At 43.2% G+C, this 27,518-nt stretch overlaps 1 protein-coding gene across 1 annotated transcript in view; it reads left to right on the forward strand.

Moving 5' to 3' along the window:
- MBOAT1 (membrane bound glycerophospholipid O-acyltransferase 1) overlaps window positions 1-27,518 on the forward strand; it is a 119,159-nt gene that overhangs the window by 43,913 nt on the left and 47,728 nt on the right. The window contains 1 exon segment of the mRNA XM_075316435.1: window positions 9,018-9,113. Coding sequence (XP_075172550.1) covers window positions 9,018-9,113 — 96 coding nt within the window.

Genomic DNA, 27,518 nt, shown 5'->3' on the forward strand with positions numbered 1-27,518 from the left:
GTGAAGGGGTTAAGTGTTAATGATGGCTTTTGTTTAGCTTTTCTGTATGTAAATCCCATTTCCTTTAGGTAGTTTCTTACAGTTTGGTCACAGACTTTGACTCCAGTTTCCTTCCATTCGTTCCGCATTTGTTTTGTTGTGCATTTCCTGTTTTGGAAACATATTGCTTTAAGTTTCCTGTCTTGACGCTTTGATGTCTTCCTTGGTCTACCAGTATGTTTGCCTTTAACAACCTTCTCATGTTGTTTGTATTTGGTCCAGATTTTTGACACAACTGACTTTGAACAACCAACATCTTTTGCAACATTGCGTGATGATTTACCCTCTTTTAAGAAATTGATAATCCTCTCCTTTGTTTCACTTGACATCTCATGTTGGAGCCATGATTCATGTCAGTCCACTTGGTGCAACAGCTCTCCAAGGTGTGATCACTTCTTTTTAGATCCAGACTGACCAGCAGATCTTATTTGATGCAGGTGTTAATTTTGGGAATGAAAATTTACAGGGTGATTCCAGTATTTTTACCTCAGAATTGAGTAATTCCATAATTTTTCTCTCTGTTTGATTTAGAAAAGTAACAGTTACTGGCTAGCACATTTATGTTTTCATGATTTTTTTTAAGTGTTTCTTAAAGCCAGAAAGTTGACATTTGAAATGACTTTAGTTGTGTCCCATGTCTGTGACCTGCTTTTTTTAAACAAAAGTAAACAACTGAATGAACATCATCAGAGCCAGGTGAGTCCATAATTTTTGCCAGGGGTTTTAAAATATCCACTGAGTTTTAGTACAGGCAATAATTACTGAACTATAAGTGCTAGTAAGTAATAGATGTATTCCAATTCATTTAAATTCAGTGGAAATAAACACTCAATGGAGATAATGAAAATTCAGAAGAGACTGGCCAGGTTAATAAACAGTATTATATGTTACAATGGACATAATAGGAAATAACCCTCAAGTGAGGATAACAGATATAGTCTACTATAACCATTAACACAGTGAAAACATAATAGTTAGCCAAGTTAGTTAATAAAGACTATATGGAGATCCATGCATGGTGAGCGTGCATGCTGCAGATCTATAGCTGTCCACTGGTGGTTCTTGGCTCCTGGCTCCTCTTACGGGGGGAGCACCTGATCGGGGGGAGAGGGGCAGTTTTATGGTGAATGATGTTTTTTCCAGTTCCGGATTATGGCCCCAAAAGTGCTCTCTGGAACCTTTAGTAGTTTATAAATTCTGTAACCAACGCCATCAGTATGTTTTGCAACATTATGGTTGCAAAGGTCTTGAGACCGCTCACTAGTTTTACCCATCATAAGATGTTTCTTGTGTGGCACCTTGGTAATGAGACATCTTTTTATAGGCCATCAGTTGAACCAGCTTATATTACTGTTCTACACATTTTCAAAAATTGTCAGGGTCCGTTTTGAAATGAGCCATTTCTTAATAATTTTGACCCCCTGAATTCAAATCTGACAGTGCAAATTTTTATTTGGCTCTTGATTTGATGATATTAAAGAATTTTCCTTTTACTGCTCCATATAATTAATGCCTAAAAGTTTTAGTACTTTGAAGCATTATTATTTTTGTAAATATAAAGATGCAGAATATTTTGTTATTTTTTCTGATATTTATTTAGAGGGAACTTAGCAACAATTAAAATACCTAAAACATGTCTAACAGTATTCCGTATTATAAACAGTTACACAAATTACAGTCCAAAATTTCGTCCTCATTCAGTGACTTTTTTCGCTTATCTCTTGTACTCCTGAATTGTTTGGTGGAAATAAGTCTAAGGACTAATAAGGAAGTAATGTTTATAGGCATGTTCAGCCAAGATCCTGATATGTTTTGAGGAGATTTTTCACCAACTCTTCATAGTTATCTACTGTTGAGTTTTCCAAAAATTAGCTACCGTTTATGCGAATGCTACCCATGCAGCCTTCTCCTAGCCCTGGAACAAACAAACAAAAATCATCTTGAAGACACTTTTGAATATGAAGCCCAATAAAGATTCTTTCCTTTATCTATGCTTCACTCAGCCTTGGAAATTTCTCGGTGCGGAAACCAAGTAAGAGGGCAAGCATCTTTAAAGAAAACTTGTCAGTAAGGTTTAACACTATACAGTAAATACATGGCCATAATGGTGCTGTGATGCTGATTAATTGGATACCTGTATTGAAGAAATCTGATCTTTGGTTGCTGAATAATCTTCCTCTAAAGTTTACTTGATGTCATCAATGCAACACTTATGCATCTGGGCGAGACTTGGGGGGTATGATCGTCTTCATTTCTGCCCCTCCATCTGCCTCCTTTTTGTTTCTTCTACAGGTCCACTGATTCAGCGACCTGCCTTCTTTTTGAAACTCCGTGCTGCCGCCTTGATTGCTCTGGAACACACTACCAAGAACAATCCGATTAATTCCCAACATCCACACCTTTAAGTGGGCCCTAAAAACACATTTCTTTACACTAGCCTATCACCTCACCTCCCTCATCTAATCTAGTCCCATTCTGACCTTCTGAAAAAAAAAAAAAAAATAACAAAATACTTCTAATTCCTGTCCCCTGTATGTTCTGATTGCATTCCTCTTCATGTACTTTTTACACTCTGTACTCGTATAAATTCTGGCTGGTGACCGGTCCATGCAGCAGGTTTTTGGGTCCCCTATTAAAGCGATGGCTGGATTATATATGACAAGCTTTTCTCCCCCCCTTCCCCATTCACCTTTTGTGCCTCCCCTATTTCCTCTTAAACTATAAGCTTACGAGCAGGGCCCTCACTCCTCTTGGTATTCGAATTTTGTTATTCTGTAATGTCTCATGTTGTCTGTACATGTCCCCTCTGAATTGTAAAGTGCTACGGAATATGTAGGCGCTATATATATAAAAATTATTATATTATAGTGGGCAGCACATGCGCAGTGTAATTCTGCAAGCCGCCTGCAGGTTTTCAGAACAATGGCGCCAGATGCAGCGCATGCGCAGACCGAGGTTTCAGCTCAGTGACCTCTTTATTAAGCCGATATCGCAATCTGTGTATTCGCCACCACCGATGCCGTTTTATTAAAGACTGCACAGTGTGATTCTACAGACTGTCTTTAATAAAATCACGCTGGATGCTCCACAAGCGCAGATCGAGAATTTGGCTTAATGATGATTTCTTTTAGCTGAAATTTCTGTCTGTGCACACACCACATCTGTCACCATTTTACTGAAGATCTGCAGTCCACCCATAGAATCACACTACACGTGCGCTGTCCACCGCAATCATGGCGGTGTCGCGGAGTTTCAAAAGGGACGCAGGTAACTCAATGAACAGTGACCTGTAGAAGACATAGAAGAGGCAGGCAGACGTATAGAGAACAAGATCCTATCCTCCATGTCCCACTCAGATACACAGATGACATAATCATTAAAACTTTAGAGGAAGATTATTCAGCAACCAGAGATTGGATTTCTTCACTGCAGATGACCATTTACTAAGCAACACAGCACCATCATGGCTATGGCTTTACTTTATAGTGAAAAATACTACTAACAGGTTCTCTTTAAGTTACTACAGAGGGGACACAAATGTTGGTCATAGTTCAGGCACCTCAACAGCTGTTTGATATTGTCATAGATTTCTATCTTAATAGACTAGCTGCTAACAATGCAATAATCTTGATGAAATAATAGACACATTTTTCAATAAGGCTGCATGAAAGGTCATAAGTGTCATAACTAATTACAACCTCCCCATGGTTATGAAAATTAGAGCCAATCAGCAAGTTTCAGCATCATATTTGTTTTCAACACCAGAAAATGAGTTGAGTTCAACTGTGTTTGTCACTGAACCAATTTGGATTAAGAACGGTGATATTTTTCACTAAGTCTAAAATAACAGTTGCACTCAAGTAAAGGGAAGGAGAAAAAACAAGTATGTAGATGGTGAACAATGGAATATAAATACGCATTACTGCCAAGAAAACATGATTTTTTTCTTTGAAAAATATGAGTTACTTAGCAACTAAAGGTGGCCAAATTTACTTGTGCCAAGATACCACGCCAAGGTGTAACTCTCATCTGGGTCTTAGGCGGGTTTTGCGCACTACGACATTGCAGACGCGATATCGGTGGGGTCAAATCGAAAGTGACGCACATCCGTCGTCGCTCTCGACATTGTAGTGTGTAAAGCCTTTTACATACGATTATCGAGCGCAAAAGCGTCGTTATCGTATGATCGGTGTAGGGTCCGACATTTCCATAATGCCGCTGCTGCGACAGGTACGATGTTGTTCCTCATTCCAGCAGGCAGCACACATCGCTGTGTGTCAAGCCGCTGGAGCGAGGAACATCTCCTACCTGCGTCCCGGCCGGCTATGCGGAAGGACGGAGGTGGGCGGGATGTTTAGGTACTGCTCATCTCTGCCCCTCCGCTTCTATTGGCTGTCTGCCGTGTGACGTCACTATGACGCCGCACAACCTGCCCCCTTAGTAAGGAGGCGGGTCGCCGGCCAGAGCGAGATCGCAGGGCAGGTGAGTGCATGTGAAGCTGCCATAGCGATAATGTTCACTACGGCAGCAATCACAAGATATCACACCTGCGACGGGGGCGGGGACTATCGCTGCAGCGTCGGTAACACATTGTTACCGATGTCGCAGCGTGCAAAGCCCGCCTTACTCTAATTGCTAAGCATCTCTTGTCCAAACAAGACAAGATTTGGACAAGAGAGGCATAGCAATTAGAGTAGGACCCAGATGAGGGTTACACCTTGGCGTGGTATCTTGGCACAAGTAAATTTGGCCACCTTTTGGTTGCTAAGTAACTCATATATTTTTCAAAAACATTTTTTTTTATGTTTTCTTGGCAGTAATGCGTGTTTATATTCCAATGTTCACCATCTACATGCTTTTTTTTTCTCCTTCCCTTTACTTGAGTGCAACTGCTATTTTAGATATTGTATGTCATGTTCAGTATGCACCAGTTCAGACTATAAGATTAGGAAGTGTCGGCAATTTTTCTAGTTTTTTCATTAAGTGGCAGGATTGCTTTCTAATTCCTGATATATTTCAGCTGCTGTCATACATTCCATGGCTTTTACACCTCTTTCTTCATGTTCAGTACTTTTTTTCTTGTGTATTTTTTCAATATTACACATAACTGCTTTATGGACATCTACAGTTAGGTCCAGAAATATTTGGACAGTGACACAATTTTCGCGAGTTGGGCTCTGCATGCCACCACATTGGATTTGAAATGAAACCTCTACAACAGAATTCAAGTGCAGATTGTAACGTTTAATTTGAAGGTTTGAACAAAAATATCTGATAGAAATTGTAGGAATTGTACACATTTCTTTACAAACACTCCACATTTTAGGAGGTCAAAAGTAATTGGACAAATAAACCAAACCCAAAAAAAATATTTTTATTTTCAATATTTTGTTGTGAATCCTTTGGAGGCAATCACTGCCTTAAGTCTGGAACCCATGGACATCAATAAACGCTGGGTTTCCTCCTCCTTAATGCTTTGCCAGGCCTTTACAGCCGCAGCCTTCAGGTCTTGCTTGTTTGTGGGTCTTTCCGTCTTAAGTCTGGATTTGAGCAAGTGAAATGCATGCTCAATTGGGTTAAGATCTGGTGATTGACTTGGCCATTGCAGAATGTTCCACTTTATTGCACTCATGAACTCCTGGGTAGCTTTGGCTGTATGCTTGGGGTCATTGTCCATCTGTACTATGAAGCGCCGTCCGATCAACTTTGCGGCATTTGGCTGAATCTGGGCTGAAAGTATATCCCGGTACACTTCAGAATTCATCCGGCTACTCTTGTCTGCTGTTATGTCATCAATAAACACAAGTGACCCAGTGCCATTGAAAGCCATGCATGCCCATGCCATCACGTTGCCTCCACCATGTTTTACAGAGGATGTGGTGTGCCTTGGATCATGTGCCGTTCCCTTTCTTCTCCAAACTTTTTTCTTCCCATCATTCTGGTACAGGTTGATCTTTGCCTCATCTGTCCATAGAATACTTTTCCAGAACTGAGCTGGCTTCATGAGGTGTTTTTCAGCAAATTTAACTCTGGCCTGTCTATTTTTGGAATTGATGAATGGTTTGCATCTAGATGTGAACCCTTTGTATTTACTTTCATGGAGTCTTCTCTTTACTGTTGACTTAGAGACAGATACACCTACTTCACTGAGAGTGTTCTGGACTTCAGTTGATGTTGTGAACGGGTTCTTCTTCACCAAAGAAAGTATGCGGCGATCATCCACCACTGTTGTCATCCGTGGACGCCCAGGCCTTTTTGAGTTCCCAAGCTCACCAGTCAATTCCTTTTTTCTCAGAATGTACCCGACTGTTGATTTTGCTACTCCAAGCATGTCTGCTATCTCTCTGATGGATTTTTTCTTTTTTTTTTCAGCCTCAGGATGTTCTGCTTCACCTCAATTTAGAGTTCCTTAGACCGCATGTTGTCTGGTCACAGCAACAGCTTCCAAATGCAAAACCACACACCTGTGATCAACCCCAGACCTTTTAACTACTTCATTGATTACAGGTTAACGAGGGAGATGCCTTCAGAGTTAATTGCAGCCCTTAGAGTCCCTTGTCCAATTACTTTTGGTCCCTTTAAAAAGAGGAGGCTATGCATTACAGAGCTATGATTCCTAAACCCTTTCTCCGATTTGGATGTGAAAACTCTCATATTGCAGCTGGGAGTGTGCACTTTCAGCCCATATTATATATATAATTGTATTTCTGAACATGTTTTTGTAAACAGCTAAAATAACAAAACTTGTGTCACTGTCCAAATATTTCTGGACCTAACTGTATGGTTTCATTTTTTTGCCTGTGTGGATTAGATGGGTTGTTACCGACATCTGGTGAGAAATTCATGCCAATAGCACCTTTAGAAATATATTTAATTAGGAAATTAGTGACTTGTTCAATACTTATTTAGGCCGGTTTCAGACGTCCGTGTTTAATCAGGTACAAGTCACACACATGGTTATGGTCATATGTGTGTCACACGTGTATCATACGTGTGTTACACGTGTGTCACGTGTGTGTCACACATTTGACATCTGTGTTTGCATACATGTGACAGGTACTGGAGAAAACACGGGTCTGTGGAATAAAAAAGATTTTCCATATTTACCTCCTTTCTTCGGCTCTGTTGCCTCGTGCTCCTGACCTCCGCTCATTATAATCATTGATTATTCACCGCAATCAGGACCTGGAAGCCGGAGCAGTGCTGGGGACAGCACCACTGAGGTCAGCAACACGGGGACAGGTGAGTATTCTGCAAGCTCAGTGACATCCAGGATGTCATTGGAGTTCCCAATGAACTCTGATGACATCCTAATGACACCCGCTCTACAGCATCATGGGTTCATCAGAGTTCATTGGGAACTGTGATAAGTCCCCGCGATATTCCGGCTTCAAGGTTCTCACCAGACAGACAGACAGACAGACAGAGACACACACACACACACACACACACACACTCTCTCTGCTGTATACTCACCCAGCGATGCGGTCCTCAACACTGAAGTCCCCCGCGATGCTCCGTCTTCCACCTCCACAGGGCACTGAATATTCAGTGAGTATAATGAGCGGGGGTCAGGAGCGGGAGGCAGCAGAGTCTGAGACAGCACCACTGGATACAGGTAAATATAGAAAGTATTTTTTATTAAAAAGATCCGTGTTTTCTTTGGCACGTGTCACACTGATGTCACACGGATCACATCAGTATGCGATCCGTGTGACACCCATGCTGCCAAAGAAAAAACGGACATGTCTGCGTGCGGGGTCACCCGGTCCGTGTGAAAACACGGACATGTGAGTAAAAGCATATAATAACATGGGTATGTGTGGTATCCGTGTTTAAACATGGATGTCACACGTACCTGAAACACGGACGTCTGAAACCAGCCTTTTAGTACTTAATCATCAGCAAAAATCTATGTCCATATAACATCCAGAGAAGTTTCATATTTTATTGTGCTATGTAAGTCTGGTTGATTCCAGCTTTTAGTATTTTTATATGTTATGCCCTTTTACATGTAGAAAAAACGATAAAACACAGTTTTCCCAATGCACTGACGTAATGGGGGTTGCCAGTGCCTGGCGTGAGATAAGTATTTTACTTGTGTGCTGTCTTAAACCTAAGACAACCCATTTTGAAACACAATAATGCCTTCTTCATGCTCCTTTAAAAGTAACTATGCTTCCTGAGTGCCCTGTTCAAATGTAAAAATGAAACCTTTGTGCCACCTTCCACCAGAAATAAATGTATATGTTATAAACGGAGTGACCAAGCCATCTTTTTTTCCTGCACACAGTGAGCTGGCATAGGCAGCACTAAATAGTAACGTCCTTGCCCCACCTGCGTTGGAACGCCATTGGCCTACAGAACAGAGTGGTATGGCGAGATCCATAGGCAGGATCCATCTGTATGGGAATCATGTTGATGCCAATACAGTTTTCCAAGCTTTCTTGGGAAACTTGGATAGCAATGCAGGGCATGTGCGCCTCCCCAGATTATTGATGCTATTGATTGCTAATTTCCCTTAACATATTGTACCCAGGGCAGCTGTCTCTATGTCCCCTCATCCCGAGCTGCCATTGCTGCAAGAACAGTAGAGTTTTAACCCAAAATGCCTGCTAAGTCACCACAAACTAGTTGACTAGGCAGTTATGCCATCCACCATTGTATGAAACTGTAATGTCTTTATCCTGTGGGGTTGATCTTTAAGGAACATGAATCTGAAGTTTGAGTCCTGCTCCTATTATTGTAATACAAAGACTTTATCCTTTGGGTGGGGTTAGGTATATTAAAAGATTAGTAGAATTGACTGCAATTCATAATCCTCTCAAATGACTGAATCTTGTGTATTCTTCCTAAAAGCTCTTGCAGAAAAGAAGTCTGCTAATACTGATAATAAACAGTGATGAATGATGATATGATATTGGCTTCATAACATGTAATGCTCTGTGTACAGTCACTTCTGTTATTATGTTTTTCAGTTACTCTTTTGTACTTGCTATGGGATACCTAACACTGTGCCAGATTAACCGAGTGTATATATTCAACTATGGTATCCTCACTACAGATTTTTCTGGGTAAGTATATGCTGTCCATTTAAGAGTATATATAGTTAGGGGGCTTAGTAGTTGGCCTCTACTTCCAAACATTTGTTTCACATAGTTGTTCTTTATAATGCTCTGCCTCCTGCAATATAGCAGAATTTGGTTTTCTCCCATGAAGAAGTTTTATGGTATATATTTAAAATACTTAAATGTTTAACCCCTTTCCAAGTTTAACACTTTCTGGACCATCATACATTGAATCCCTGTCTTTGATGTGGGCTCAGGAGCTGAGCCTGCATCTTTCCCAACAGATGATGGCTGTGTTATTCAGCCATCACCTGCTTGTAATAGAAGCAAGTGGAGCTGAACTCCGCCTGCTGATTGACAACATAATTTATATTGGAGTAAGCACCCATAGGCCCCCAAGACACAATCATGGGTCGCTGATGGCTTGTTATGACAGCGGGGGTCTGTGAGTATGAAAGTATAAGCAACTGGATAATAACAGGTTTAAGGCTATGTGCGCACTAGAAAAGTGATTTTTCTCAAGAAAATTTCTTGAGAAACTTATGGGAGCTGAAGATTACCGCACCTGCGGTAAAAAAACGCACCAAAACCGCGGGAAAAACGCATGCGGTTTTTTTATGCTGAACTGCAATAAATATAGATAATAGTTAGTTAGATAATCGATAGACAGATAATGGATAGAGGGAAAGATGGATAGATGAATAGATAGATGAGAAAGACCTATATAATGTTCCACCCCCCTGCATATTCTAAGCTGGCACCCTTTAGTGACTTTCATGTGGCACTAAGGGGTGCCTAGCCTTGTATTTAGCCAAAAAATAAATAATTAAAAAAAAATGACGTGAGGTCCCCCCATCTTTTGTAGCCAGCTAGGGTAAAGCAGACGGCTGCAGCTTGCAGTCAACAACTGGCAGCTTCACCTTGGCTGGTAATCCAAAACAGAGGGCACCCCACGCTGTTATTTTACATAAAATAAATAATTTAAAACAAAAAACGTGGGGTCCACTGGATCACCAATCAAGGTAAAGCAGACAGCTGGGGTCTGATATTCTCAGACTAGGGAGGTCCACTGTTATTGGACACTCCCCAGCCTAAAAATAGCAGGCTGCAGCTGCCCCAGAAGTGGCGCATCCATTAGACGTGCCAATCCTGGCGCTTTGCCCCAACTCATCCCGTTGCCCTGGTGCGGTGGCAAACAGGGTAATATATGGGCTTGATACCAGATGTGTAATGTCACCTGGCATCAAGCCCTGGGGTTAGTGATGTCACGCGTCTATCAGATACCTGACATCACAAACCCAGTCATTAAGAAATAAAAAATAGACAACAAAAAAAGTTTTATTTGAAAAAACACTCCCCACATTCCCTCTTTCACCAATTTATTGACAAGAACAATCAAATCCGGATCCGGCGTAATCCAATAAGGGGGGGTCCCACGACGATCCATACCATAGTCACTGTCCCAGTAAGTTAAGAACAGAAGGTTCCCCATTGGCTGGGAGAGTAATGCAGTGACCTGAGCTAACATCAATAGGTCAGCCCAGGTCACTGCATGGGATGACGAGCGCTGCTGTCAGGAGGTTAGATGAGATCATTACCTGCAGTGACGGTCTCCTGCAGTCCTGCCATCAGCGCTGTCACTGCCTTCTATGCCCTCCGTGTTTTCAGCAGTATCGCGAGAGCCCGTGACGTCACCGCTAGCGACAGTCTCGGGCCGCGGGCATAGACGGCAGTGACAGCGGTGACGTCAGGAGGCAGGAGATCGTCACAGTAGGTAATGATCTCATCTACCCTTCTGACAGCAGCGCCCGTCATCCCCGCGGCTGCACGCACTGATGTGTATCAGTGTCTGCCTGCGCTGCTGCGTGACAAGCTGCCGATACTGCGGGCAGACACTGACACACAGCAGGGCAGGCAGCCGCGGGGCCGGAGCGGGACACAGACTGCACGGGCACCTGGATGTCACACGGAAGTGCTTCTGTGCAGCGTCCAGGGAGTGTGACGTCTGTGTTTACTCTGCTCCGCTTCCTCTTCTGTCATAATGACATCACTTCCTGCAAAACCGCAGGCAGTGATGAACATTACCGCAGGTAAATCGCGGCTATACCGGGGGTATACCGCACATCATTTGCTACCTGAGGTATACCCCCGGTATTTCGCGATTACATTACAGTGAATGGAGTGAAATACCGGGGGTATACCGCAGGTATACCTGCGGAAAAGAAGTGACATGCACATTTTCTCAAGAAATTTTCTCAAGAAAATCTTCACAAAGAATTTTCTTGAGAAAAAAAACGCAGTGTGCGCACAGCTATTTTTTTTCCCATAGGTTTTGCTGGGAAATGTCTGCAGAAAGATTTCAAAGATTTCTCAAGAAATTTCCGCAGCAAAACCGCGGGAAAATCCGCGGGTAAAAACGCCTAGTGCGCACAGGGCCTAAGTTTCTTAAGAAGAGTAAAAATAATCAAAAACATTTTTGAATCACAACACACGTGGTATTACTGTGTCCGGTAAAAGTCCAATCTAACATAAAAAAGTAAACATTGTAAAGAAAATTAAACTCCAGAATTGCGATTTTTATTTATTGATAAAAAATGTTTTCGTCTTTAACAACATCTTATAAAAAATGCAATTGGAAATGATCAAAGCATATCTACTTCAAAATTGTATTAATAAAACCATCAGCATGCCATGCTAGCTTTTCCGCTGCTTGAGCTGAAAATTGAAATGGCGCCCCCTCTCGCAGTTCATTATAAACCTGCAGTGATCAAACACAATTCTGTCATTATTTTTTCTTTTTATGGTATTGTTTCATTATTTAATCCCCTTCAGGGGACTTGAACTTGCAAGCGGCTGATTGCTTATACTATATGCTACAACACCACTGTATTCAGCTATAAATGATACCAAAAAGTAATCGTAAACTACCCATAAATGATTAAAAATGTCACTAAATGTATATATTTCTAAACTGTACAGTATATCATAAAAGTGAGTACACCCCTTCACATTTTTGTAAATATTTTATGATATCTTTTCATGGGAAAACACTTAAGATATGACACTTTGATACAATGTAAAGTAGTCAGTGAACAGCTTGTATAATAGTGTAAATTTTGTGTGCCCTCTTAATAACTCAACACACAGTTATTAATGCCTAAACCTCTGACAACAAAAGGGAGTACTCCCCTAAGTGAAAATGGCCAAATTGTGCCCAACTAGCCATTTTCTTTCCCCGGTGTCATGTGACTAATTAGTATTACAAGATCCCAGTTGTGAATGGAGAGCAGGTGTGTTAAATTTGGTGTTATTGCTCACGCTCTCATACTGGTCACAGGAAGCTTACCATGGCACCTCATGGCAAAGAATTCTCTTGTGATCAGAAAAACAGAATTATTGCTCTAAATAAAGTTGGCCTAAGCTTTAAGAAGATTGCTAACACCCTGAAACTGAGCTGTTCCACTCAGAACAGGCCTTGCTATGGTCAACCAAAAAAGTTGAGTGTACGTGCTCAGCCTCATATCCAGAGGTTGTCTTTTCAAAATATATGTATGAGTATTGCCAGCATTGCTGCAGAGGTTAACCCTTTAGTGACGGAGCTAATTTTCACCTTAATGACCAGACCAAATTTTGCAATTCTGACCAGTGTCACTTCATGAGGTTATAACTCTGGAACGCTTCAACGGATCCCGGTGATTCTGAGATTGTTTTTTCGTCACATATTGGACTTCATGTTAGTACCAAATTTAGGACAATACTTTTTGCGTTTATTTATGAAAAAAAATGAATATTGGCAAAAATTTTGAAAATTTAGCAATTTTCAACTTTTGAATTTTTATATCGTTAAACCAGAGATTTCTGTGACACAAAATAATTAATAAATAACATTTCCCACATGTCTACTTTACATCAGCACAATTTTGGAAACAAAATTTTTTTTTGTTAGGAAGTTAGAGGGGTTCAAAGTTTATCAGCGATTTCTCATTTTTACATCAAAATTTACAAAACCATTTTTTTTAGGGACCACATCACATTTGAAGTGACTTCAATAGGCCTAGATGACAGAAAATACCCAAAAGTGACACCATTCTAAAAACTGCACCCCCCAAAGTACTCAAAACCACATTCAAGAAGTTTATTAACCCTTCAGGTGCTTCACATGAACAAAAGCAATGTGGAATGAAAAAAAGCAAAAATTAAATTTTACCTAAAAATGTTGCTCTAACCCAAATTTATTCACTTTTAGAAGAAATAGCACAACAAAATGGACCCCAAAACTTGTTCCCCACTTTATTATGAGTGCGCCGATACCCCACATGTGGTCAGAAACCTCTGTTTGGACAAATGGGAGGGCTCGGAACAGAAGGAGCAATATTTGAATTTTGGAAAGCAAATTTGGCTGAAATAGATTGCGGGCACCATGTTGCATTTACAGGTCCGCTAAGGTACCTAAACAGAAGAAACCCCTCACAAGTGACACCATTTTAGAAACTAGACCCCTCAAGGCTTCTATCTAGGGGTATAGTGAGCATTTTGGATCCACAGGTACTTCACAGATTTTGTTAACGTTACGTTGTCATATTGAAAATTTTAATAATTTTCTCAAAAATGTTGCTTTAGCATCAATTTTCTCACTTTTTCAAGAGGTAATTCCAAAAATTTGACCTCAAAGTTTGTTAACCACTTTTTATGAGCGCGGTGATACCTCACATGTGGTCTGAAACCTTTGTTTGGACAAATGGGAGGGCTTGGAACGAAAGGAGCAATATTTGAATTTTGGAAAGGAAATTTGGCTGAAAAAGATTGCGGGCACCATGTCACATTTGGAGGACCCCTAAGGTACCTAAACAGCAGAAACCCCGCACAAGTGACCCCATTTTGGAAACTAGGCCCCTCAAGGAATTTATCTAGATGTTTGGTGAGTACCCTGAACCCCCAGGTGCTTCACAGAATTTTATAACGTTGAGCCATGAAAAAAAAAAAAAAAAATTTTACCACAAAATTGTTATTTCAACCAGGTAGCTTTTTTTTTTTTACAAGAGTAAAAGGAAAAAATTCAGCATAACATTTATTGTGCAATTTCTCCTGAGTTTGGTGATACCTTATATGTGGTGGAAATCAACTGTTTGGGCGCACAGCAGGGCTCGGAAGGGAAGGAGTGCCATTTGACTGCAAAATTGGCTGGAATCAATAGCGGACGCCAGGTTGCATTTGGAGAGCCCCTGAGGTGCCTAAACAGTGGCGGTCCCCCACAAGTGACTCCATTCTGGAAACAAGACACCTCAAGGCTTTTATCTAGGTGTATAGTGAGCAGTTTGAATCCACGAATACTTCACAGAATTTGATAAGCTTAGGTTGCCATATTGAAAATTTTCATTTTTTTCACAAAAATGTTGCTTCAGCATCAAATTTCTCACTTTTTCAAGAGGCAACAACAAAACAGGTTGTTATCCATTGTCTTATGAGCACAGGGATACCCCACATGTGGCCAAAAACCTCTGTTTGGATAAATGGGAGGGCTTGGAATGGAAGGAGCACCATTTGAATTCTGGAAAAGTTGAAATAAATTGCGGGCACCATGTCACATTTTCAGGGCCCCTTGGGTACCTATACATTAGAAACCCCCCACAAGTGACCCCATTTTGGAAACTGGATTTTATTCAGGAGTATAGTAAGCATTTTGAATCCACAGGTACTTCACAAAAATGTTGCTGTAGCAACAAATGTCTCACTTTTAGGCTATGTGGCCATGATCCAGCGACACGGCGTCTAGTACACAGTGTCAGCCTCCTGCAGAGATGTGAGTGTTGTCCACGGGAGAACGCAGCTGCCCATGCCCACGATTTGGGTTCAGGCCGCTGTGGAGCTCTATGCTACCTGCAGAGAACACTCATCTCCGCAGCATAAAGTGACATGCTGAGGCTCGGGAAGCTGCACCACAGGTCGGTTTATGCTGCGGAGAAAAGAAGCACATTGGGCAAGCACATTGGGCATGGGATTTCTAAAAATCTTTCCACTGTGCTTCTACTGCACAATGCAGCGCTATGGACACAGGGACACACTATGGACACACTCTGCGCCCAAAACGCTGCAAATCCCGATTATGGGCGCACAGCCTAAAATGCTACAATGGATGAATGGATACATGTCAAACAAATATAACGTCCCACCCCCTGCATATTCTAAGCTGGCGCCCTTTAGTGCCTTTCATGTGGCACTAAAGGGTGCCTAGCCTTGTATTTAGCCCCCCAAAAAATTAATAATTAAAATAAACGACGTGGGGTCCCCCCTATTTTTGATAGCCAGCTAGGGTAAAGCAGACAGCTGTAGGCTGCAAACCACAGCTGACAGCTTCACCTTGTCTGGTGATCAATTTGGAGGGCTCCCCAGGCGTTTTTTTTTAAAAAAAAAAAAACGTGGGGTCCCCCCAAATTAGATCACCAGCCAAGGTGAAGCGGACAGCTGGGGTCTGGTATTCTCAGGGGGGGAAGAGCCATGGTTATTGGACTCTTCCCAGCCTAAAAATAGCAGGCCGCAGCCGCCCCAGAAGTGGTGCATCCATTAGATGCGCCAATCCTGGCGCTTCGCCCCAGCTCATCCCGCGCCCTGGTGCGGTGGCAGACGGGGTAATATATGGGGTTGATACCAGCTGTAATGTCACCTGGCATCAAGCCCTGGGGTTAGTGATGTCACGGCATCTGAACAGATACCCGACATCACTAACCCAGTAAGTAATAGAAAAAAATAAAGACAAAAAAAAAATTTATTTGAAAAAACACTCCCCGAAACATTCCTCTTTCCCCAATTTATTGAAAATAAAGAAATTCCGGTCGCTGTAATCCATTTTGGACGTCCCACGCCGACTCTGGATCTTCTAGAATATGGGGGGCACGTTCAGGGAACGTATCCCCCATTTTCTGGAAGAGCAAGCTCTCCATGAGCAGTGTGGGTGCAGTAATCTGAGAATTACTGCACTCACACTGCCCCGGTCCAACTTAGGGCAGAGTGACCTGCAGTAACCTCATTCCAGAATATGAGGGGCACGCTCACAGAACGTACCCCCCCATTTTCTGGAACAGCAGTCTCTCCATGTGAGGACCACACTCCTCACATGGAGAGACTGCTGATTACTGCACTCACTCTCCCCCGGTCCACAGTGGAGAGCCTGTGCAGCAGCGACGTCAGCGTCCCAGGGATCCAGCTGACAGCCGCTGTCTGCGCATGCGCCGCCAGCATTCAAGAAGGAGGCGGCGTGATCGTGGGACGGATCACCAGACAGGTAACGTATGACCGGGGGCTGGGGCTGGGGGGGGTGACGGGGGGTGACCTAGCGGCACCTGGGGACTTGGGGGGCACCTTTCTGTCGCATGTGACGTGTCACATGCGGCAGAAAGAGCAGAATGAATGCGGCCGCGCGGCGCCGCCATCTTCCACGCTACGGAGGGGGGAGGCGGCTCTGGAGACCGGAGGGGGCTCCGGGGACCAGAGATCTCCGGTGTACCGGAGGAGGGGTCAGGGGGAGGACATTTCCCTCCGATCTGAAATGTTTGATCATTTCAGATCGGAGGGAAATGACTGCAGAGCCGGCGGCGGCTGCAGTTTTCTGTGCGCTTCGGCGCCATTTTGGATGTCCGGTGGGGGTAGGGGTGGGGGTGGGGGGACTCTCCGGTACCGGGGGCTTTGGGGGCACTAGGGGTTTAGATTTCTTTCTCATCTGACATGTTTGATCATGTCAGATGAAAAAGAAATCAGTTTTACCGGCCATTTCTTTTTTTTTCATGTGTTCGTCGGTATACGGTGTATACCAGCGATCACATGGTCGGGGTCCAAAAAAAACACCCCGATTCATAATCTGGGGGGTCTCAGCTATCCCCGGTAGCTGAAACCCCCGAGATTTTCGGTCGCTGGGGGGCGCTACAGGGCTTTTTCGGGCCGCCGCTTTAAAGCGGCGGAACAGAATAAGTACCCTGTTTTGCCGCCGCTTTAAGTCGTACGGCCGTCGTTATGAGGTTAAAGTGGTGGGGAGTCAGCCTGTTCGTTCTCGGACACTGCATCAAATTGGTTTGCATGGCTCTCGTCCCAGAAGAAAGTTTCTTCTAAAGATGATGCCCAAGAAAGCCTGCAAACAGTATGCTGAAGAAAGCAGATTAAGCACATATATTACTGGAACCATGTCCTGTGGTCTGATGAGACCAAGATAAACTTATTTTGTTCAGATGGTTTCAAGCGTGTGTGGCGACAACCAGGTGAGGAGTACAAAAACAAGTGTATCTTTCATACAGTCAGGCATGTAGGAGTGTCATTGTTTGGGGCTGCATAGGTGCTGCTAGCTGTGAGGTGCTACAGTTCATTGAAGAAACCATGACTGCCTTCATGTACAGTACAGACCAAAAGTTTGGATACACTTTCTCTTTCAAAGAGTTTTCTTTATTTTCAGGACTCTGAAAATTGTAGATTCACATTGAAGGCATCAAAACTATGAATTAAAACATGTGGAATGAAATACTTAAAGTGTGAAACAACTGAAAATATGTCTTATAGTCTAGGTTCTTTAAAGTAGCCATCTTTTGCTTTCATTACTACTTTGCACACTCTTGGCATTCTCTTGATGAGCTTCAAGAGGTAGTCACCGGAAATGGTTTTCCAACAGTCTTGAAGGAGTTCCCAGAGATGCTTAGCACTTGTTGGCCCTTTTGCCTTCACTCTGCGGTCCAGCTCACCCCAAACCATCTTGATTGGGTTCAGGTCTGGTGACTGTGGAGACCAGGTCATCTGGCGTAGCACCCCATCGCTCTCCTTCTTAGTCAAATAGCCCTTACACAGCCTGGAGGTGTGTTTGGGGTCATTGTCCTGTTGAAAAATAAATGATGGTCCAACTAAACGCAAACCGGATGGAATAGCACGCCACTGCAAGATGCTGTGGTAGGCATGCTGGTTCTGTATGCCTTCAATTTTGAATAAATCCCCAACAGTGTCACCAGTAAAGCACCCCCACACCATCACACCTCCTCCTCCATGCTTCACGGTGGGAACCAGCCATGTAGAGTCCATCCGTTCACCTTTTCTACAAAGACATGGTGGTTGGATCCAAAGATCTCAAATTTGGACTCATCAGACCAAAGCACAGATTTCCACTGGTGTAATGTCCATTCCTTGTGTTCTTTAGCCCAAACAAGTCTCTTCTGCTTGTTGCCTGTCCTTAGCAGTGGTTTCCTAGCAGCTATTTTACCATGAAGGCCTGCTGCACAAAGTCTCCTCTTAACAGTTGTTCTAGAGAGGAGAAGGTGTGTCCAAACTTTTGGTCTGTACTGTACATACTGAAGTAGAGCATGATCCCCTCTCTTTGGAAACTGGGCTGCAACAATATTCCAACATAACAACTCCAAACACAGCTGCAAGAAGACCAATGCCTTGCTAAAGAAACTGAGGGTGCAGCACTGGCCAAGCATGTTTCCAGATATAAATCCTTTTAAGCATGTGTCGGGCATCCTCAAGGAGAAAGTGGAGCGCAAGATCTTTAACATCCACTAGCTCCTTGATCTTGTCATGGAGGAGTGGAGGAGGATTCCACTGGCTCCTGTGAGGCTCTAGTGAACTCCATACAGAAGAGAGTTAAGGCAGTGGTTGAAAATCATGGTGGCCACACAAAATATTGACACTTTAGGCACAATTTGGCCTTTTCACTTAGAGGTGTACTCACTTTGGTTGACAGCGGTTTAGACATTAGTGGCTGTAGGTTGAGTTATTTCGAGGGCACACCAAATTTACACTGTTATACAAGCTGTACACTGACTGCATTGTATCAAAGTGTCATATCTTCTCTGTTGTCCAATGAAGAGATATAATAAAATATTTTTTAAAAAATGTGAGGGGTGTACTCACTTTTGTGATATACTGTACAATCAATTAAACTTCAAGAAGGATGAAGTAGAGGTATTATCCTGTTTTTACATCCATCCATGCTCTCATCAAATCTGACCACCTTCCCTGTCTCTGCAGAAGGAAAGCACGCCACAGCATGATGCTGCCACCGCCATGTTTGACGGTGGGCATGGTGTTTTCAGGTTGATGTGCAGTGATCGTTTTCCGCCACACATAACCTTTTGCCTATAGCCCCAAAAGTTCTACTTTGGTCGTATCCGACCAGAGCACCTCCTTCCACATGCTAGGTGTGTACCCTATGTAACACCGGCGTCCCTGCATTGCTCTGCTTCTCCCTCCTGGCACAGAAGCCGACGTTCTCTCTACCACGCCCACACATGTATTTCTACTGTTCTGCCTCCTGCCGCAGTTCCCAGCTCGCAGGGCCTGCGCACATCACTCAGGTTTCCTGGAAATGTACTTTTGGCCGCGCTTCCCGCTTTTGAAAGAGGCAACATGTACTTTGGAAGTGTCCCAGCCTATGGCTGGGAGGCACTGGCTATTTAAAGTACTCTCCCTTGTAGGGAGGTGCCTGAGCAACTTTAATTCCTAGCTAGTTTCTGTGCCTGCTAGTTGCGTTGTCAGGTCCCTGTTCCTGAACACATCCTGTGTATTAATACTACTTGTCCTGTGACCCGGAGCCCTATCCTGTGTACCAGCACCCGTATTTCTGTGACTCTGAACCAGAACCTGTCCTGTGATGGGGAACCTGTCCTGCAATGTGGACCCTGTCCTGTTATCCTGTACCTGTGCTGTGACCCATAATCTGTCCTCTGATCTTCATCCTGTCTTGTGAACCAGTGTCTTTTCTGTCTGTTTCCCTTAGTATCCATACCTGCGTCCCTGATGCTTGGTGTTAGCTGTTGCTTTACCATGGACTGCCTTGAGTGGTACCTGATGTTTACCAGCAATCAAGTTCATTCTCACCATCAGAGGCTCTAGTGAAAACTGGTAGGCACTTTGCAAAGTCCCTCCAGGGTAAGCCAGGTTCTATATGCAGTGGGTCCACACCGGCGTGCGTGGCAGTTTGTTCAGAAAATGGACCCCGCTCACTTCAATACCCCTTCCCCATCTCTCTGAGCTGTTCCAGGAGATTACTCATCAACAAGAGCAGCAGGTTCAAATACTGACCTTCTTGCGGTCAGTGACTGGCCGTCTAAATGCCATGTCAACGTCTGCTTCACGTGCACCAGCCCATGCTACTGATACCTCAGCAGTCCCTACTCTGTTTGCAAATCCCACACCTAGAGATGGTCCACGCCTGTCTACTCCTCCTCGATTTGACGGTGATGCCACACAATGCCTTGGATTTGTTAATCAGTGCACACTGCACTATGAACTACTGGCCCATCTGTTCCCCTCTGATAGGGCCAAAGTATAATTTTTTTATGTCTCATCTGGGAGTAGAGGCTCAACCCTTTATGGGAGAGAGGAGATCTTGTAAACCTGGATCTGCAGGTCTTCCTAGGGGCGTTCTGCAAGGTCTTCGATGAGCCGGGTGGTATTACCTCTGCAGCAACCTCACTTCTAAATGGGGCTTTACACGCTGCGATATCGTTAATGTTTTATCGTCGGGGTCACGCCATTAGTGATGCACATCCGGCATCATTAACGATATCGCAGCATGTGACACTTTTGTGCGACCTAAAACGATCGCAAAAGCGGACAAAATCGTTTGCCGTGGAGAGGTCGTCCTAAAACCAAAAATCGTTTAACGCTTATTAGCGATGTTGCTCCTCGTTCCTGCGGCAGCACACATCGCTGTGTGTGTTACCGCAAGAGCGAGTAACATCTCCTTACCTGCGTCCACCGGCGAAGCGGAAGGAAGTAGGTAGGCGGGATGTTTACGTCCTCATCTCCGCCCCTCTGCTTCTATTGGACGCCTGCCGTGTGACGACGCTGTGACGCCACTCGACCCGCCCCCCTTAGAAAGGAGGCGGATCGCCGGCAAGAGCGACGTCGCACAGTGGGTAAGTCTGTGTGACGGGGTGCGCGTTTTTCTGCGCGACGGGCAGCGAAATGCCCATGTCGCACAAAAGATGGGGGCGGGTACGCACGCTAGCGATATCTGCAAGGCTATCGTAGCGTATAAAGCCAGCTTAAGACTGCAGCAGGCTGTCTGATTGTGGATCAATATGTAGTCAGGTTCTGCACCATGTCTTAAGGATTAAGTACAAAATGGATGGGCGAGGCATCCCCGTTACCGTAGATTATCTTTATCAATCTTCGCTTTCCTTTCACGTGTCTCTTTCTGGAGCATTCCTGGAACTTATGTCTTTGGATCTGTTCTTCCAGAGACCACTCATTCCCCAGCCTTCAGCATCGGTTGTCACTCTGGAACCTTTGAAGGTGAACCTGCACCAAGCTGGCTGAGTAATTGCTGGAACACTGTTGTGCTAAGGGATTGTGCTACTACTGTGGTGACATGGAACATCTTATCTGCTTTCGTCCCGAGATATTGGAAAACTTCCAAGCCTAGGGTCTGTTGGAGAGGGAACCTTGGGGAGAACAACTCCTCTCCACTATTGACTCTGTCTATATCCGAGTCATGTGAAGTTACCCAGTTCCCTGAGACAGCCTACGTGGATTCGTGGATTCTGGATTGGCTGGAAACTTCATGAAACAGACTGTGGTGGATCATTATCAGATTCCTGTCTGACACCTCCAAAGACCCTTGATGTCTCTTTTGTCAATGAGAGAACCTAGTCCGAGCTTTGTGTAGGGATGCTGCATACAAAGAAGATCGCCTTCATGTGCTTCCCAGCCTGTCACATCCACTTGTCCTGGGTCTGCCCTGGCTATATGTGCACAAGCCTGTCTTAAACTGGAGATTTGGTGAGGTGCCGTATTGGGGACAGCCTTGTCATGAAAGGGGTCTCTTTCAAATACGTCCCGTCCGGCTGCCGGTGAAACCATCTTGTCTGCCACGCGTTTATTGGTCATACGCTGACGTCATCACTAAGAAGGAAGTGGAGACATTACCTCCACATAGGCTGTACTAATTGTCCCATTGACCTTCTTCCAGGATCCTCATCTTCTTGTGGCTATATGTACCCTCTTACTCAGGTGGAGACCCAAGCCATGTCTGGTTTACATCAAGGAGAATCTGGCAAGGGGGTTCATCAAGACGTCTTCCTCACTGGCATTAACTGGACTCTTCTTTGTTAAGAAAAAGGATGGAACTCTCCGGCCTTGTATTGAGTGTAAAGGTCTGAACCAGATCATGATTAAAAACAATATCCATTGTTGCCACTATTTCTGGAATTGATTGATCATCTTAGATCCTCGCCAACCTTTATCTAAGAGGAGCGTACAACCTAATGCATCAAGGAGACAAATGGAAAACCGCTTTCAACACCCGGGACAGTCGCTATGAGTACGGATTTGCCATTTGGCCTCAGTAATGCTCCAGTTGTCTTCTAGGAGTTCATGAATGACATGTTCAGGGATCTCGTTTACTCTTCCATGGTGGTTTATTTTGAAGATATCCTGGTCTTCCCTCCAAATCTGCCTTCTCATAGGAGGAAAGTTTGCCAGGTCTTGCAAAGACATAAAGAGAATTGCCTGTATGCCAAGTTTGATAAATTGATTTTTTAAATAGTGTTCTCTTCCCTTCCTAGGATACTTTACTTAGTCTCAGACACAGGACTGAAAATGAATCCTAAGAAGGTGTCTTCTATTCTCAAATGGCCTCGTCCTGATAGTGGGAAGGCAATTCAGCAATTTTTAGGATTTGCAAACTATTACCACCATTACCACCAGTTTATTCCACAAATCTTATCGTGGAGCGCCCTGCTTTCAGCGATGATCCACAGGGGCGCTAAACGGAGGATTTGGACTTGGGAGGCTGAGAATGCATTTCTCTTCCTAAAACAGGCTTTTTCCTCTGCTCTCGTGCTGCATACGCCTGAAATCAACCAGAATGTCTCCCTGGAAGTGGATACTTCGTCCTCTGGGACAGGGGCAGTTCTTACGCAAAAGTCTTCCTCCTGGCAAATGGTAACCTATGGTTTCTTCTCAAAGGCCTTTTCTGCTACTGAATGCAACTACTTAATTGGTGACTGTTAGTTGTTGGCAATTTAAGATGGCTTTAGAGGAGTGGCGTTCACTACTCAAAAGGGCAGTCGATCCAGTCTTCATTTACACTGACCATATGAACTTGTCTGACCTGCAGTCTGCACAAAGGCTGAATCCACGCTAAGCTTAGTGGTCACTTTTTTTGCCTGCTTTGACTTCATTCTTTATTTTCTGCTGTCAGACAAGAACTCAAGGTGAATGCACTCTCTTGGTTGTTCCTATCCACTGACCAAGAATAGGAGCCTCAACATATCATCCAGCCTTCTAGATGAATACTGTGACTCCAGTGAGCTTCTCTCCGATTCCTCCAGGGAGGATTTTTTTGTTGATCCAGGATAGGATGCAAGTTCTGCTGTAGGTAATTTTTCAAAGTTCGCTGGCTATGCTGAGCGAAAAAAGACCACCCCATTTGCTACAGTATTGGTAGCCTATCATTATGAAACCGCATCATCAAGCTTATTGATAGGTGTCCGTAGGCCAAGAAAATTGCAAAACTGCATTATGAGAGTGCCATGACAGTTGTAAGAATATGAAATGATGACCGTCCATCCATTCAAAAGCCATCCAGGCAAAATATCAGTCAACAAATCAGATCATCACAAGAGTCTATTAGTTCTGGTGTGACAGACATGGCAATGGTGGTGGCTCTTATGCTTTGTAATAGTGAGATCACAGACATCTATGCATGCAACATGTGATACATGGTGGCTTAAAAAAAGGTGAAGAAGCCTTGACTTCAATAGCGTCATTAGAAGTGTCGGCTTGCGTTTGCAAAAAAGTATGAAAAGTGGACTGTAGGAAATTGGAAACGGGTGATTATGAGCATTTTGACGAAAGTCAATAGACTAGGCTTTGATGGTTGCAAATGGGTCTGGAAGAAAGAAGGGAAAAAGGGGCTAACAGATCAAGAAATTAATGGAACCTTTAAAGTTCGGTGAAGGATACTTGATGATATGGGGTTGGTTTACAGCCAAACAAGTTGGATACTTGACCAGGATCGATGGTCGTCTTAATTCTGAGCTATATGTGAGAATCCTGCAAAACAAGTTACTTTGTACACTTGAATACTATGGGTATGAAAAGGACGACCGTGTTCCAGCAAGAAAACAGCCCAAAGCATACTTTGAGATTGGCGAAGAAATGGTTCAATAACAATGAAGTAGTAGTGCTTGATTGGCTCCCACAGTTCCCAGACCTCAATCTCAACGAACACTTTTGGGTAGCATTGAAGAAAAAGCTGTATAGATACCCATCCTTAAAATTTGAACAATATTTAATCAAAATCCATTAAAATGGATAAGTCTATCAGATTAAAAACATATTGTTTCTTTGACACGTTTTTGGCTGTAAGCCCTTAATTGTAGAATGCAAGCATTATCGTGTGATCGACATTTTATATAGGTACACACCCTTAACCATATATTGCTAATTATCGTATATCCACGCAGAACATTCATGATTTAGTATACCTCTTATCTCTACAATAATTGAGGCCTAGAGAGAGGGGAGCCAGCACGATCTGAAAATGGCATGCATCATATAAAAAGTGCAAATTCACAGATTTATTCCAACTGTACTGTAATATATATGAGATTTTTAGCAAATAATTGATCAATTCTTTGAGCCACCCCTGCCAACGTCACGGCAAATCTCAATAGGGGGGTCCTACTCTATATTCTGTATTTCATGTGCCATGCGGCCTCCTAGATAAAGTTAAAAGCAGAACCATAATGGAGCACACATACCTGTAACCTGTATATATAACCGCTTCTATGTTGCAAAAGAGGCAATTGTGGATAGAGGCCAGCCCAGGTCCCAGCATGTGGAGCAAGCTCTACACATACCAGGACTATATCAGAACTGACCCTCCCAGTGCCAGACAGCAACCATTGATAAAGGCGGACCAGAACCAAGTATGGTGCTTAATTAGCAATGCCTGTGGAAAGGGTGAGGCAATTGAATGTGTACAGCTACCAACAGGAGGAATATATTGCAAGCCAAGATCAGGCATGCATAGCATGGTGGTGACCAGCCACCAGACATTTGTAGCATAACTACAACCAAACAGAGAGAGGGGAGCCAGCACGATCTGAAAATGGCATGCATCACTTTTTATATGATGCATGCCAATTTCAGATCGTGCTGGCTCCTTTTTTTCTCTGTTTTGACCGTAGTTATGCTACAATTCTGGTGACTGACCAACACCATACCATGCACGCCTGATTTTGGTTTGCAATGTATTCCTCCTGTTGGTAGCTGTTCAGATTCAGTTACCTCACCCCTTTCCACAGGCAATGCTAATTAAGCACCATTCTTGGATCTGGTCCGCCTTTATCAATGGTTGCTGTTTGGCACTGGGAGGATCAGTTCTGATATAGTCCTGGTATGTGTAGAGCTTGCTCCACATGCTGGGACCTGGGCTGGTCTCTATCCACAAGTGCCTTTTTTGCAACATGGAAGCGGCTATATACAGGTTGCAGGTATGTGTGCTCCATTATGGTTCTGCTTTTAACTTTATCTAGGAGGCCGCATGGCACATGAAATACAGAATGTAGAGTAGGACCCCCCTATTGAGATTTGCCGTGACGTTGGCAGGGGTGGCTCAAAAAATTGATCAATTATTTGCTAAAAATCTCTTTTTTTTTTTTTTTTTTTTTATTATAGTACAGTTGGAATAAATCTGTGAATTTTCACTTTTTATATGATGCATGCCAATTTCAGATCGTGCTGGCTCCTTTTTTTCTCAAATAATTGAGGCCTGTTGCTTGTCTACAATTTAAATGTGTGATCCAAAAAGCCTCCCTAACAAATAATTTATTTTGCCGATCGGTTCCTTTGTCTGCTGAATCCACCCTTTCAATCCTATAAAAGAAAAAAACTGTTATGCCATTATGAACTTCAAAAAAATGTTTCACTGCTCTGAATAGCTGAAATTGTTATTAATATTCTGCAGATGTTCTGAAATCGTCTTTTTTAACATTCTACATTTTTTAACAACCCAAATATCTTCTCACAAGGAACAGAAAATAACATATATTACATGATCACTGTTGGAGTTAATAAAGGAATGTATGTTCAATGTATAATCCACTTGTACTTTTTTGCTGAAATTGCACATAATTGCACTTTTTTATTTTCCTAGTACATTTAAAAAAGTAATTTATAGACAAACAGTTACTCATTTTGAAGTCAGATTTTCTATGGATACTAGGAGCGTCCTCTTTTTACTACACATCTATATCTCTGTGCTAGAATGTGATTCAATTTTCGTTTTGGAATATTGTTGACTATATCCAGTATTGAATGTAATAGCGTTATTGTTGTTTTTTGTGAATTTTTGGAGGGGCTAATATTTCTGTTGTATTGATTTTCTTTGCTCTATGAAATGATCTTCATATACCATTCTTTTCATGCCCTCTTTGTTGTAGTCTTTGTGTAATATTTTTACTTTCAACCAAAAACACTTTTTCATCAGAACATGTTCTTGCTCGTATGAATTCATCATACTAGAGTCCTGTTCCTACTAACTGGTTTCTTGAACATGGAACATGTTATTTTATTGCCACTACAAGTAATGGGCAGACCCAGATTGTAAAAGTCCGGATCCGTGTGGTTTCAAAGGTACCCAGGTGCCGAACCTGGGATTCCGAGTGTTAGATCCAAATCCGGCATCGAGAATTTAAAAAAAAAATAAAGGAAAAATAAAGAAAATAAGAATGAAGTGAGCACTTCATAGTTACTGAGGCTCTGTCGCTGCTGTACACTGCTCCTTTGATCTCTCTTTCACTTCCTGGGCCGCTCATTAGGCTCATCCATATTCATTGCTTTCCCCGCCCTCTGGCCGGCCTGGCGTCTGTGATTGGTTGCAGTGAGATGCGCTCCCAGCCTGTGTGACAGCGGCTGACTGCAACCAATCACAGGCACTGTCTGCGGTCAGTATCGTGGTATAAAAATAAATAAAATATTTGACATAGGGTCCCCCCATATTATGATACCCAGCACAGATAAAGCCCACAGCTACAAGCTGCAGCCCCCAGCTGTCTGCCTATCTTGGCTGTAAATCAAAATAAGAGGAACCGCATGCGGCTTTTTTTTTTTTTTTTAAATTTAAATAAATAATTTAAATAACCAACATGAGGTCCCTCCAATTTTGATACCCAGCCAAGATAAAGCCCGACAGCTGGGGGCTGGTATTCTCAGACTGGGGAGGTCCATGCTTATTGGACCACCCCCAGCTTAAAAATAGCAGCCTGTAGCCACCTGGGATTGTCGCATCCATTAAATGTGACAAGCCCGGTGCTTTACTCGACTCTTCCTGATTGCCCTGGTGCGGTGGCAGTCGGGGTAATACCTGGGGTTAATAACAGCCCATAGCTGACACTTAAGCCCTAGATTAGTAATGGGATAGAGACA

This window comes from Anomaloglossus baeobatrachus, chromosome 6 (assembly GCF_048569485.1).
Source record: "Anomaloglossus baeobatrachus isolate aAnoBae1 chromosome 6, aAnoBae1.hap1, whole genome shotgun sequence".
Taxonomy (NCBI): domain Eukaryota; kingdom Metazoa; phylum Chordata; class Amphibia; order Anura; family Aromobatidae; genus Anomaloglossus; species Anomaloglossus baeobatrachus.